General features: G+C 45.8%; 1 protein-coding gene, 1 long non-coding RNA gene, 12 other non-coding genes and 4 pseudogenes across 17 annotated transcripts; 17 read left to right on the top strand and 1 right to left on the bottom strand.

The window, feature by feature from the left end:
• Positions 1–425: 425 nt before the first annotated feature.
• LOC136353834 (uncharacterized) lies at positions 426–2,053 on the bottom strand. Its single transcript, XR_010737271.1, has 2 exons — positions 1,490–2,053; positions 426–705 (listed from the first exon to the last, which is right to left on the bottom strand). It is a non-coding gene; the product is annotated as an uncharacterized lncRNA (long non-coding RNA).
• Positions 2,054–4,742: 2,689 nt separating this feature from the next.
• Positions 4,743–7,629, top strand: LOC136354120 (remorin 4.1). Of its 4 annotated transcripts, none has more exons than XM_066305777.1 (4): positions 4,743–4,925; positions 5,437–6,255; positions 6,337–6,418; positions 7,219–7,629. In XM_066305777.1, exons 2-4 carry the CDS (start codon positions 5,462–5,464, stop codon positions 7,426–7,428), a joined length of 1,086 nt encoding a protein of 361 aa, XP_066161874.1. In that variant the 5' UTR covers positions 4,743–4,925; positions 5,437–5,461; the 3' UTR covers positions 7,429–7,629. The 4 variants fall into 4 exon arrangements, with proteins under 4 accessions (XP_066161874.1, XP_066161877.1, XP_066161875.1 ...); XM_066305780.1 differs by lacking the exon at positions 4,743–4,925 and adding an exon at positions 4,988–5,150; XM_066305778.1 differs by lacking the exon at positions 4,743–4,925 and adding an exon at positions 5,157–5,320.
• A 650-nt stretch (positions 7,630–8,279) lies between these two features.
• Positions 8,280–8,414, top strand: LOC136354468 (5S ribosomal RNA; annotated as a pseudogene).
• A 157-nt stretch (positions 8,415–8,571) lies between these two features.
• LOC136354336 (5S ribosomal RNA) lies at positions 8,572–8,690 on the top strand. The gene has a single exon (XR_010738015.1). It is a non-coding gene; the product is annotated as a 5S ribosomal RNA (ribosomal RNA).
• A 205-nt stretch (positions 8,691–8,895) lies between these two features.
• Positions 8,896–9,014, top strand: LOC136354335 (5S ribosomal RNA). The gene has a single exon (XR_010738014.1). It is a non-coding gene; the product is annotated as a 5S ribosomal RNA (ribosomal RNA).
• A 205-nt stretch (positions 9,015–9,219) lies between these two features.
• LOC136354334 (5S ribosomal RNA) lies at positions 9,220–9,338 on the top strand. The gene has a single exon (XR_010738013.1). It is a non-coding gene; the product is annotated as a 5S ribosomal RNA (ribosomal RNA).
• A 205-nt stretch (positions 9,339–9,543) lies between these two features.
• Positions 9,544–9,678, top strand: LOC136354467 (5S ribosomal RNA; annotated as a pseudogene).
• A 157-nt stretch (positions 9,679–9,835) lies between these two features.
• Positions 9,836–9,954, top strand: LOC136354333 (5S ribosomal RNA). Its single transcript, XR_010738012.1, has one exon. It is a non-coding gene; the product is annotated as a 5S ribosomal RNA (ribosomal RNA).
• Positions 9,955–10,159: 205 nt separating this feature from the next.
• On the top strand, positions 10,160–10,278 carry LOC136354332 (5S ribosomal RNA). The gene has a single exon (XR_010738011.1). It is a non-coding gene; the product is annotated as a 5S ribosomal RNA (ribosomal RNA).
• Positions 10,279–10,483: 205 nt separating this feature from the next.
• On the top strand, positions 10,484–10,602 carry LOC136354331 (5S ribosomal RNA). Its single transcript, XR_010738010.1, has one exon. It is a non-coding gene; the product is annotated as a 5S ribosomal RNA (ribosomal RNA).
• A 205-nt stretch (positions 10,603–10,807) lies between these two features.
• LOC136354466 (5S ribosomal RNA) lies at positions 10,808–10,942 on the top strand (annotated as a pseudogene).
• Positions 10,943–11,099: 157 nt separating this feature from the next.
• Positions 11,100–11,218, top strand: LOC136354330 (5S ribosomal RNA). Its single transcript, XR_010738009.1, has one exon. It is a non-coding gene; the product is annotated as a 5S ribosomal RNA (ribosomal RNA).
• A 205-nt stretch (positions 11,219–11,423) lies between these two features.
• Positions 11,424–11,542, top strand: LOC136354329 (5S ribosomal RNA). The gene has a single exon (XR_010738008.1). It is a non-coding gene; the product is annotated as a 5S ribosomal RNA (ribosomal RNA).
• Positions 11,543–11,747: 205 nt separating this feature from the next.
• On the top strand, positions 11,748–11,866 carry LOC136354328 (5S ribosomal RNA). The gene has a single exon (XR_010738007.1). It is a non-coding gene; the product is annotated as a 5S ribosomal RNA (ribosomal RNA).
• A 205-nt stretch (positions 11,867–12,071) lies between these two features.
• LOC136354465 (5S ribosomal RNA) lies at positions 12,072–12,206 on the top strand (annotated as a pseudogene).
• Positions 12,207–12,363: 157 nt separating this feature from the next.
• On the top strand, positions 12,364–12,482 carry LOC136354326 (5S ribosomal RNA). Its single transcript, XR_010738005.1, has one exon. It is a non-coding gene; the product is annotated as a 5S ribosomal RNA (ribosomal RNA).
• Positions 12,483–12,687: 205 nt separating this feature from the next.
• LOC136354325 (5S ribosomal RNA) lies at positions 12,688–12,806 on the top strand. Its single transcript, XR_010738004.1, has one exon. It is a non-coding gene; the product is annotated as a 5S ribosomal RNA (ribosomal RNA).
• A 204-nt stretch (positions 12,807–13,010) lies between these two features.
• On the top strand, positions 13,011–13,129 carry LOC136354324 (5S ribosomal RNA). Its single transcript, XR_010738003.1, has one exon. It is a non-coding gene; the product is annotated as a 5S ribosomal RNA (ribosomal RNA).
• Positions 13,130–13,137: the final 8 nt, after the last annotated feature.

Genomic DNA, 13,137 nt, shown 5'->3' with positions numbered 1-13,137 from the left:
GACAGCGAGGGCGCGCGTCGAGGCGGCCATGCGGTGAGGCGTGCGGTGGCTGCTCTCCTGCTTGCTGCGTGAGCAAATTAGCAAGGAGCAGAGCAAGTGACCTTGATTTCGAATTGGTGATTAATTTCTGACCTTGATATATTTTGGAGGAAAAAAATGTTGGATTGTGTAAAAATCCTAGTTCATGTGCATTTGTTTTGGTATAATGTCAGTATGGAGATGTAACAGACATACCATGTTGTGAAAATCTCATTTTGGTGAATGTGAGATTTTGGTGAATGGATATATTGTTTTTGCAAAGCATCACCATGGATCTATATAGATAATGTATTGAAATAAAAAATCAAGTGAACCACATGCTTTTCCCATTAAGAGATGCATGACATTTTCTTTTCCTCAACACCTCATGGCACATTCAGGCCACATAAAAAATATTGGCACTCTTGTATTGAAATCAAAAATCATGTAAACCACATATATACCAGAGTTCTCTCCGAACCTGGCAAAAAAAAGACCGATTAATCAAGTATCTATCGTAGGTAACATTTCAATTTTTCAACAAAGCTAACAAGGTTTCAGACTTCCATCTAATTTATTGACAAGGGCTTGCAAGTCCATTCTCGTCCTGGATGTTCTCCACATTAACATTGTCAATGGCTTCTCAATGCTTGTGCAGCTTAACATGTGGTCAACCATGGCTGAATCCTGCATCAACAACTAGTTGATCAACTAAGAATCTAAGATATAAAATATAGACGAGGAAATGGCTGATAATAATCTAAGCTCTGATGTATCCCTCTCCGGATAGATCTTCCAAACACCCACCAATATGAGTATATGGCGTATGCAGGATAAAAGGTACCAGCCTTTGATATATTCGAAAATATCTCGTATGGTATCAGCAAAAATGGTACTAGTAGTTAACTAGTTATCACCTGGCATGTAATTCAAAATCAAAATCACATGACCGATATATATCTCACAAAGGTCATATATGATCGGTACTCATGGCGCAAAATCAAAATCATATGGCTATTTGATCCAGTGTAGGACAAAAATATTCATTTGCACTGCTGTACTGAACCAGAAAATTTCAGTAAACTGTTAGTCGATCAACGAAGTGCTCTGCTGAACTAGTACTACTAGCATCTCCATTAATCAGATGGTAAAGAATTGCAGAAAAGTGTAGGCTTGTCAAAAAAAGCGCTTATACAGTAATAGTAACAGCTCTGCTAAACCTGAAAATTTCAGAAACTGTAAGCTTATAAGAAAAAGTATCACAAGTTTTAACTTAAATCAAATCAATCGAGGGCATGAAAATCCAACTGCTAACAAGCTCATCTATGAACATTTTGGGGTCGCAGGAACTAGCGGCTAATGGGTCGTTTTTGAGGAGGAAGTAATGCGTACAATACGGATACAAACTCGTCACCGCTGACTGAGGAGGCAGTATGCAACAAGAAGTAAAACAAATCAAGTGACTGCGTACCCGTCAGCTGCGCAGAGGTTGCAATGCAAGCAATGGATCTGAGCACCGCCTCCCGTTTTGTGCCCTCAGCAGTCAGCTCATGGCGGCGCAGCCTCGACTTCGACCTCCTGTCAGCGAGGTAGCTGTGGACTGACAGGTGCGGGCACCGAAAAGGAAGTCTTGTTCTCCTCAAGAAGCCGAGGTCGAGGAGGGACACTTGTGCTCCTATCCGTGCTGCCGTCACCGGGGAAGGTCGAGGTGGGAGCAGACGACGCTAGGAAAGGGGGCTCGACCATCCCTGCGGCGTGGTCCCCTAAGCAGTAGTTAGCCACCATGGATTTGGAGGTGCGGAACTTGGAATCAACCCATCCGCCGGCGCCGCGCCATTCCAGCACACGGGGGCCCCCCCCCCCCCCCCCTTTCCCCACCGTCGGACCCAGCGGCCTCCTTGAAGTCGGCACCGTCGCTGCCGTGCTCCCACTCCGCCCTTCTCCTCTCCCGCTTCCTCTCGCCTTCCTCGTCATGGGCCCCTGCGTGCCGCCGGCAAGTGTGCTACTCGTCTGTCCGGTTTGTGTGGGAGGGTGGGTGGAGGGCAAGGATGGAAATGAGCAAAAAAAAAAACGTAGATGCCCCAATCTTGGCACGAATCTTGGCACATTTTCACGGTGTAGATTGTGGGTACATATACACCGGAGCTCAAAACTGAATTTTCCAGTAGTGTACACACTGGATATATATATACAAACCGATTTTGCTATATATTTGTGGATAAATTTTCTCCTAAAAATTTGACAGATGTAATTACAGTATAATCGTAGTGTAATTACACTGTAACTTATGTAATTACACTGTAACTATAGTGTAACTTGTATGTAACTTTCAAAAATCTCTCCGTAATACGTTATTTCGGTAAAATAGAGGTTGTGGAAACAAATCCTTACACATGTATGTGCTGTGATTTTATTTTTCTTTCTCACCAAAACAAATCTTGTAATAGATCTAAAGATTTAAAATTACATAAAACTTATATACAAGTTACACTGTAGCTACATATAAGTTACAGTGTAATTACACTACGATTGTACTATAGTTACATCTATTAAATTTTTAGTAGAAAATTTGTCGACAAATGTATAGGTGGTCCCATACACACATATACACATACACATACACATACACCATGTGAGATGAGCACTTCTCCAGTAGCGTTGATACGACTAGTTTGCTCTAATGAGAAAACGTTAGTTCCAGACAGCCCCTCTACCTTGCTATGTAGCCAATCACACAAGAGAATCTTTCCGCCTCTTAAAGAACGAAATAACCAATATGCTAAGGCAGCCTCACTTTGCATGGCACGAATTAATTACATACAGGCATATCCATGGATCCGTATAGATCTAGATCGACATCCACGTGATCGAACGAGGAAACATGCATAATCACTATTTTTATGAATAGCAATTTTTTTTTAAGAAAATGGAACAATGTACTCCCTTCATATACTTTTGATAGTCATATTTTTAAATCTGAAAAATTTATTTTTGATAGGTATATTTTAATCCAACAACTTATCATCTTAATGACTTTCTCGGATTTAATACGTGACTCTCTATTCTTCCACATAAGATTGGCTACATGGACATCGAGAAATATAAATATTAATGAACCGCTTGTTTACGAGGAATGACTAGTAGTATGTTTACTAGTAGTATGTTTAAATAGATGATAAGTAGATCTACTTATCCTTGATTTATGTGCCAAGATGAAATATGACTAGCAGAAGTAGATGGAGGGAGTATTTATGAACAGCATAAGATAATGTCTTTATCAACCTAGAAGTCGCAAAAGTTTGTAAAATACAGAAGCTGGATTAAAACGGAAAAAAAATAACATGAAAAAATATTTCCCAATGTTAAAATTTGTATCACACAAAAAACGAAAGTTACGCATGAAGGAATGATCAAAAGGATAAATGTACCAAGTGGGGTGGTTTAATTTTTACTGTGTTGTGAAGGCGTAACCAATGGCCGACTGGATCAGTGGACCATACTGCATACTTGTTGGGCTACATATTTGCCAAGCTGCAGATATATGCACGTGAACACTGCTAGCTAGGACCATATGCTACGTTTGCTGACGGACTACAGCAACAAGCCACTGTGGTCAGTAATGACGAAATTAAGGGTTTAATACTGGTATGTGTTGCAGACTTGCAGTTGGTTCACGTGAAATAAGTCACTGTATCCTTTCTGAATTCCGTCTCATGGAAAAACCACCTTTGTATGAATTTTAAAGAACTAAATTCACCTGAATTAAGTTAGTTATACGTATGAACATATCAAAATAATACTAACAGGATAAATATTTCAAACCAACAAAAAGATTGTAGCTAGATAATTTTTGATAATATAGGTAGATAGATTATAATTAGAATATATGTGAAAATTACTCTGTTACTACCTCCGTTTTAGGTTATAAGACTTTCTAGCATTGCCCCCCCCACACACACACATATATATATATATATATATATAAATGAATCTAGACATATATATAAATGTGGGCAATACTAGAAAGCCTTATAACCTGAAACGGAGATAGTACTAGTTAAGGGATATACTACCAATTGACATGAAGTTGACTGATGAAGTTATAAGCAGTCACATAGTCTGGCTAGAGAGTAGTTCCATGTAATCCTTGCATCGATTAAAACCCAGAGCGCAAATAAGTACTACAGTAAATCCTGAAAAAAGGATACTATGTTTTCCCAATCAGAGCAGTCTCATCAAAATCCGGCTGCCAGCATTTTCAATTCGCTATTTAAGCAAAATCGCACATACTCTTACGTGGCCAAGGCTCTCCTGTTATTTACTTCAGTTGATTCCATTCTATGGTGATTGGGGTGTTTAGATGGGGCTAAAACTTTTTAGCCCATGTTACATCGGATGTTGGGACGTTAATTTGGAGTATTAAACATAGACTAATAAAAAAATTAATTTCATAAATAAGAGCTAATCCGCGAGACGAATTTTTTAAGCCTAATTAATCCATAATTATCAAAAGTTTACTGTAGCATCACATTGTCAAAATCATGGCGTAATTAGACTCACAAGATTCGTCTCGCGAATTAGTCTAAGGTTATAGAAGAGGTTTTGTAATTAGTGTATGTCTAATACTTTAAATTAGTGTCCAAACATCCGATGTGACAGGGATTTGGAATAAGTCCCTGCTACTTTTTAATATAAGATAGGCCTAGTGCCACCCTGTCCTTTTGTAGTCTCTGAAAGTCTGAAGTGACCCATGTGCACACCATGATGTGCAGCTACTGCGCCCAATGCCAATGGAATCTGAATATCTGATGAGATGGAACCTAAACTTCACCAATAGTCAGTTTGCTCTTTGCAGTCACTGCCATCATTTCCTTCCGTTCCATGCTTTGCAGCCTCTTGGTTTCAAGGTCAGCAGCTCTTTTAAACTGGCTGGTGGGGGATCTCTGCACAGCAATTACCTTTTTTTTCTGTTTATTTGAAGCCTTCTTTGGTATTGCTTTCAGTGAAAAGTATATATATTACAAATTCAGTGCTGCTACTAGAAAATAGAGAAGCTATACTCTCAACAGTGTCTTCTTCATATGATAGCACTCCTTTATGTGGAAAGGAGAAAAGTACTGTATACAATTAGGGTATGATGAACTTGGGGATTCATCCAACTTTTCTTGGTTGAAGCAAGCAAATCCTTTTTTACTAGTACATCATATCGTTGCTACTTCGAGGGGTTTGCTGGCAAACATGCACGGTGACCCAGATTTCGTTTGGGCTTTATTCAATCTTCCTTGAGTGTCCGTGCTGCATGGTCACACTTTTTTCTCTCGTCTGGGAAAGAATTGAGAGCCATTATAAGCTAGTTTCTGCAACCAAGAAATTAGTCCTTCATTTTGAAATCTGAGAAGAGCTTTTCTTTGTACGCAGAAATTAAGTCCCATTTGCTCAGACAATGCAAGCAATGCGGGCGGTGGATGATAAGGAGTGCTACAGCCACAGCATCCATGGCGAGTCGAATGGGCGGCCGCAGCGCAAGAACAATCCGGCATCAAGGCCGAAGCCGACGCCTTCCAAGTGGGACGACGCGCAGAAGTGGCTTGTTAGCCTGTCCAACGGCGGAGGCGGCGGCGTTGACGGGATCCACAGCGGCAAGGTGAGGCCAAGGAACTCCAACGCCGACGACCGGCGCCTTCTGAGCTCGTCCTCCCAGAACGGCCGCGTGTCCTGCAGCAGCGTGGACGGGGCGCTGGAGTACAACCTGGTGGCCGCTCCCCCGACGCCACCGCAGCTGGGTGAAGCCGCCGCCGACGACGTGAGTGAGACGAAGAAGATCGACTACTGCATGGTCCAACCGCAGCACGGCTCCCCCGCGGCGGTGCTCCGGTCGGTCTGCCTGCGGGACATGGGCACGGAGATGACCCCCATCGCCAGCAAGGAGCCGTCCAGGTCCGCCACTCCGCTGCGGGCGTCCACGCCCGTGTCGCGGAGCCCCGTACCGTCGCGGCCGTCTACGCCCGGCAGGCGGCGGTACGACGTGGCCGTGGGCGTTACCGCCGTGGTCGAGTCCAGGACGGCCGAGCCGGTGGCGGTAGGCAGTGTTAGCGACGGCGGCGGCTTCGGCGGGGGCTGTGCGGTGGACGAGAGTAGTAGCGGCGGGTTCGGCAACCATGCGCAGAGCACGACGACCGGGCTCGAGTCCCGCGCCGTGGCCTGGGACGAGGCCGAGCGGGCCAAATTCACGGCGAGGTGCGAACGAATCTTTCTAGCATTTGACCGTTTTCTTCAGATCTGGAAGATTTGATTCGCCCATCTTTTCTATAATTGCAGGTACAAGCGTGAAGAGATGAAGATACAAGCATGGGAGAACCACGAGAAGAGAAAAGCTGAGCTGGAAATGAAGAAAATAGAGGTATGGTTTGCATAAATCCATTTTCTCGGTCCGTAGTAAAATTTGTTACATTTTCACTACCAATGCGTACCAAACTGCTCGAATCACACAGGATTTTGATTGCTCCTATCAGTGTCACAGCAATATACTCTGGCCTTGTTTAGTTCCACGGATGAAAAGTTTGGCTGTGTCACATCGGATATACGGGCACACATTTGAAGTATTAAACGTAGACTAATAACAAAAGAAATTACAGATTTCGCTTGTAAACTGCAAGACAAATTTATTAAGATTAATTAATCCTTCAGTAGCAACCACAATTGTTAAATTATGGAGTAGTTAGGCTTAAAAGATTCGTCTCGCAATTTATACGTAATCTGTGTAATTAGTTTTTTTTCTATATTTAATACTCCATGTATGTGTCAATATATTGGATGTGATAGAATAATTTTTTTTACGTGGGAACTAAAAGAGGCCTCCTAGGGGTATTAGAAAGCCAGGAAAGTAGTTGTCCTGATGTTACTGCAGGCCAGACCACTTTAATTCACCTTAGCAGTAATGGTCTCCAACCCTGTACACAACGTTGTCAGAAATCATAAATTTGAGCTCATAAATTGCTGAGTATATATGTCTGCAAAGAATCTAATGATCCTGTTAGTAATGGTATTTTTTTAATTAGTTAAATTTGTAATGTATTAATCCAATTAATATTTTTTTAATATAATTAGCACTTTAAGTTCGATGTCTATTTAAATATTCTGTAGCATTACTATGTGGAACGAATGCATCTGTCCAGCTTACTCAAACAAAAACTTTTCCAGATGAAGGCAGAACAGATGAAAGCACGGGCGCACGAGAAGCTGGCCAACAAGCTGGCGGCTGCGCGGCGGATGGCCGAGGAGAAGCGGGCGACCGCGGAGGCTAAGCTTAACGAGCACGCCGCTAGAACCACGCAGAAGGCGGACTACATCAGGAGGACCGGGCACCTGCCCTCGTTCTTTTCCTTCAAGATGCCCTCCCTGTGTGGTTGATGAATGATGGTACCAAACTTTGCTTGTGTCATGTCCATGTCTTTCCAAGGCATTTAAGAAAATAATTTCCGAGTTTTTACTGCTCCACTGTGTGACCATGTGTTTCGTAACAGGGTGGAAAATATTTCCTGCTCGAATTTTTACATGGTCTTGCAGAAATCATGTGTTAGAGCAGTCTGCTTATCTCACATTTTTTAGTGAGCCTGGGAAGTCAAAAAAGGAAGGGATAGAAATGGGCCTTGTTTAGTTCCAAACACTCCAACGGGACGGCGTCGCTCACGCCGTCCTCGTGCCAACGTGGTGGGGCGGTGCTGAGGTGGCAGAGGAGCGTGCCAGAGTGGCTGGCGTCCCTCCCCAAAATTTTTTATTTTTCTATTATTTTTTTGATATATTTTTCACGCTTAGGAACAGACAAGAACCAATATAGAAAAAATGAAATGAAATAAACGAAATATGTGACCCGTAGAATTTATCCTGTCCTCTCCTAGCTTTTCTCTAGTGTAGAGGACAGACATGTGCAACTTTTTTGTTTTTATTTTATTTATTTGAAATTTTTTTCATGCTTAGAAACCAACAGGAACCAAACAGAAACAAAAATAAACTCAAACGGACGAAATATGTGACATGTAGAATTTTCTAAAGCTGTACCGAAAAGCTTCTCGCCTTGAAAACACAATCTTGCAAGCGGAATTTGGACATTTTAATATCGCCAAACCCGGCGAAGCTGGGGAGAATCGGATGTAACATTTTCTGTAGATGTCCGTGGATATATCATTTGCCTGATTCCGAGTCCGTATGAGAAAGTTACGCCTATTTTAAGAAATGACACCCGAATGACGCCAAAGCATGTCGGATGCGATCATACCAGCACTAAAGCACCGGATCCCATCAGAACTCCGAAGTTAAGCGTGCTTGGGCGAGAGTAGTACTAGGATGGGTCCTTTTTGTCTCTCTCTCCCCCCTTTTGACTCGCGCCGCTGCGTCCATCGTGTTGTGTCGCCCCTTGGGCGGCGAAGCTGGGGAGAATCGGATGTAACATTTTCTGTAGATGTCCGTGGATATATCATTTGCCTGATTCCGAGTCCGTATGAGAAAGTTACGCCTATTTTAAGAAATGACACCCGAATGACGCCAAAGCATGTCGGATGCGATCATACCAGCACTAAAGCACCGGATCCCATCAGAACTCCGAAGTTAAGCGTGCTTGGGCGAGAGTAGTACTAGGATGGGTGACCTCCTGGGAAGTCCTCGTGTTGCATCCCTCCTTTTTGTCTCTCTCTCCCCCCTTTTGACTCGCGCCGCTGCGTCCATCGTGTTGTGTCGCCCCTTGGGCGGCGAAGCTGGGGAGAATCGGATGTAACATTTTCTGTAGATGTCCGTGGATATATCATTTGCCTGATTCCGAGTCCGTATGAGAAAGTTACGCCTATTTTAAGAAATGACACCCGAATGACGCCAAAGCATGTCGGATGCGATCATACCAGCACTAAAGCACCGGATCCCATCAGAACTCCGAAGTTAAGCGTGCTTGGGCGAGAGTAGTACTAGGATGGGTGACCTCCTGGGAAGTCCTCGTGTTGCATCCCTCCTTTTTGTCTCTCTCTCCCCCCTTTTGACTCGCGCCGCTGCGTCCATCGTGTTGTGTCGCCCCTTGGGCGGCGAAGCTGGGGAGAATCGGATGTAACATTTTCTGTAGATGTCCGTGGATATATCATTTGCCTGATTCCGAGTCCGTATGAGAAAGTTACGCCTATTTTAAGAAATGACACCCGAATGACGCCAAAGCATGTCGGATGCGATCATACCAGCACTAAAGCACCGGATCCCATCAGAACTCCGAAGTTAAGCGTGCTTGGGCGAGAGTAGTACTAGGATGGGTGACCTCCTGGGAAGTCCTCGTGTTGCATCCCTCCTTTTTGTCTCTCTCTCCCCCCTTTTGACTCGCGCCGCTGCGTCCATCGTGTTGTGTCGCCCCTTGGGCGGCGAAGCTGGGGAGAATCGGATGTAACATTTTCTGTAGATGTCCGTGGATATATCATTTGCCTGATTCCGAGTCCGTATGAGAAAGTTACGCCTATTTTAAGAAATGACACCCGAATGACGCCAAAGCATGTCGGATGCGATCATACCAGCACTAAAGCACCGGATCCCATCAGAACTCCGAAGTTAAGCGTGCTTGGGCGAGAGTAGTACTAGGATGGGTCCTTTTTGTCTCTCTCTCCCCCCTTTTGACTCGCGCCGCTGCGTCCATCGTGTTGTGTCGCCCCTTGGGCGGCGAAGCTGGGGAGAATCGGATGTAACATTTTCTGTAGATGTCCGTGGATATATCATTTGCCTGATTCCGAGTCCGTATGAGAAAGTTACGCCTATTTTAAGAAATGACACCCGAATGACGCCAAAGCATGTCGGATGCGATCATACCAGCACTAAAGCACCGGATCCCATCAGAACTCCGAAGTTAAGCGTGCTTGGGCGAGAGTAGTACTAGGATGGGTGACCTCCTGGGAAGTCCTCGTGTTGCATCCCTCCTTTTTGTCTCTCTCTCCCCCCTTTTGACTCGCGCCGCTGCGTCCATCGTGTTGTGTCGCCCCTTGGGCGGCGAAGCTGGGGAGAATCGGATGTAACATTTTCTGTAGATGTCCGTGGATATATCATTTGCCTGATTCCGAGTCCGTATGAGAAAGTTACGCCTATTTTAAGAAATGACACCCGAATGACGCCAAAGCATGTCGGATGCGATCATACCAGCACTAAAGCACCGGATCCCATCAGAACTCCGAAGTTAAGCGTGCTTGGGCGAGAGTAGTACTAGGATGGGTGACCTCCTGGGAAGTCCTCGTGTTGCATCCCTCCTTTTTGTCTCTCTCTCCCCCCTTTTGACTCGCGCCGCTGCGTCCATCGTGTTGTGTCGCCCCTTGGGCGGCGAAGCTGGGGAGAATCGGATGTAACATTTTCTGTAGATGTCCGTGGATATATCATTTGCCTGATTCCGAGTCCGTATGAGAAAGTTACGCCTATTTTAAGAAATGACACCCGAATGACGCCAAAGCATGTCGGATGCGATCATACCAGCACTAAAGCACCGGATCCCATCAGAACTCCGAAGTTAAGCGTGCTTGGGCGAGAGTAGTACTAGGATGGGTGACCTCCTGGGAAGTCCTCGTGTTGCATCCCTCCTTTTTGTCTCTCTCTCCCCCCTTTTGACTCGCGCCGCTGCGTCCATCGTGTTGTGTCGCCCCTTGGGCGGCGAAGCTGGGGAGAATCGGATGTAACATTTTCTGTAGATGTCCGTGGATATATCATTTGCCTGATTCCGAGTCCGTATGAGAAAGTTACGCCTATTTTAAGAAATGACACCCGAATGACGCCAAAGCATGTCGGATGCGATCATACCAGCACTAAAGCACCGGATCCCATCAGAACTCCGAAGTTAAGCGTGCTTGGGCGAGAGTAGTACTAGGATGGGTCCTTTTTGTCTCTCTCTCCCCCCTTTTGACTCGCGCCGCTGCGTCCATCGTGTTGTGTCGCCCCTTGGGCGGCGAAGCTGGGGAGAATCGGATGTAACATTTTCTGTAGATGTCCGTGGATATATCATTTGCCTGATTCCGAGTCCGTATGAGAAAGTTACGCCTATTTTAAGAAATGACACCCGAATGACGCCAAAGCATGTCGGATGCGATCATACCAGCACTAAAGCACCGGATCCCATCAGAACTCCGAAGTTAAGCGTGCTTGGGCGAGAGTAGTACTAGGATGGGTGACCTCCTGGGAAGTCCTCGTGTTGCATCCCTCCTTTTTGTCTCTCTCTCCCCCCTTTTGACTCGCGCCGCTGCGTCCATCGTGTTGTGTCGCCCCTTGGGCGGCGAAGCTGGGGAGAATCGGATGTAACATTTTCTGTAGATGTCCGTGGATATATCATTTGCCTGATTCCGAGTCCGTATGAGAAAGTTACGCCTATTTTAAGAAATGACACCCGAATGACGCCAAAGCATGTCGGATGCGATCATACCAGCACTAAAGCACCGGATCCCATCAGAACTCCGAAGTTAAGCGTGCTTGGGCGAGAGTAGTACTAGGATGGGTGACCTCCTGGGAAGTCCTCGTGTTGCATCCCTCCTTTTTGTCTCTCTCTCCCCCCTTTTGACTCGCGCCGCTGCGTCCATCGTGTTGTGTCGCCCCTTGGGCGGCGAAGCTGGGGAGAATCGGATGTAACATTTTCTGTAGATGTCCGTGGATATATCATTTGCCTGATTCCGAGTCCGTATGAGAAAGTTACGCCTATTTTAAGAAATGACACCCGAATGACGCCAAAGCATGTCGGATGCGATCATACCAGCACTAAAGCACCGGATCCCATCAGAACTCCGAAGTTAAGCGTGCTTGGGCGAGAGTAGTACTAGGATGGGTGACCTCCTGGGAAGTCCTCGTGTTGCATCCCTCCTTTTTGTCTCTCTCTCCCCCCTTTTGACTCGCGCCGCTGCGTCCATCGTGTTGTGTCGCCCCTTGGGCGGCGAAGCTGGGGAGAATCGGATGTAACATTTTCTGTAGATGTCCGTGGATATATCATTTGCCTGATTCCGAGTCCGTATGAGAAAGTTACGCCTATTTTAAGAAATGACACCCGAATGACGCCAAAGCATGTCGGATGCGATCATACCAGCACTAAAGCACCGGATCCCATCAGAACTCCGAAGTTAAGCGTGCTTGGGCGAGAGTAGTACTAGGATGGGTCCTTTTTGTCTCTCTCTCCCCCCTTTTGACTCGCGCCGCTGCGTCCATCGTGTTGTGTCGCCCCTTGGGCGGCGAAGCTGGGGAGAATCGGATGTAACATTTTCTGTAGATGTCCGTGGATATATCATTTGCCTGATTCCGAGTCCGTATGAGAAAGTTACGCCTATTTTAAGAAATGACACCCGAATGACGCCAAAGCATGTCGGATGCGATCATACCAGCACTAAAGCACCGGATCCCATCAGAACTCCGAAGTTAAGCGTGCTTGGGCGAGAGTAGTACTAGGATGGGTGACCTCCTGGGAAGTCCTCGTGTTGCATCCCTCCTTTTTGTCTCTCTCTCCCCCCTTTTGACTCGCGCCGCTGCGTCCATCGTGTTGTGTCGCCCCTTGGGCGGCGAAGCTGGGGAGAATCGGATGTAACATTTTCTGTAGATGTCCGTGGATATATCATTTGCCTGATTCCGAGTCCGTATGAGAAAGTTACGCCTATTTTAAGAAATGACACCCGAATGACGCCAAAGCATGTCGGATGCGATCATACCAGCACTAAAGCACCGGATCCCATCAGAACTCCGAAGTTAAGCGTGCTTGGGCGAGAGTAGTACTAGGATGGGTGACCTCCTGGGAAGTCCTCGTGTTGCATCCCTCCTTTTTGTCTCTCTCTCCCCCCTTTTGACTCGCGCCGCTGCGTCCATCGTGTTGTGTCGCCCCTTGGGCGGCGAAGCTGGGGAGAATCGGATGTAACATTTTCTGTAGATGTCCGTGGATATATCATTTGCCTGATTCCGAGTCCGTATGAGAAAGTTACGCCTATTTAAGAAATGACACCCGAATGACGCCAAAGCATGTCGGATGCGATCATACCAGCACTAAAGCACCGGATCCCATCAGAACTCCGAAGTTAAGCGTGCTTGGGCGAGAGTAGTACTAGGATGGGTGACCTCCTGGGAAGTCCTCGTGTTGCATCCCTCCTTTTT

The sequence above is a fragment of the Oryza sativa genome, chromosome 11 (assembly GCF_034140825.1).
Source record: "Oryza sativa Japonica Group chromosome 11, ASM3414082v1".
In the NCBI taxonomy this organism is placed as follows: domain Eukaryota; kingdom Viridiplantae; phylum Streptophyta; class Magnoliopsida; order Poales; family Poaceae; genus Oryza; species Oryza sativa.
The sequence above is the reverse complement of the archived record's forward strand: the minus strand, read 5'-3'. Positions and strand labels throughout refer to the sequence as shown.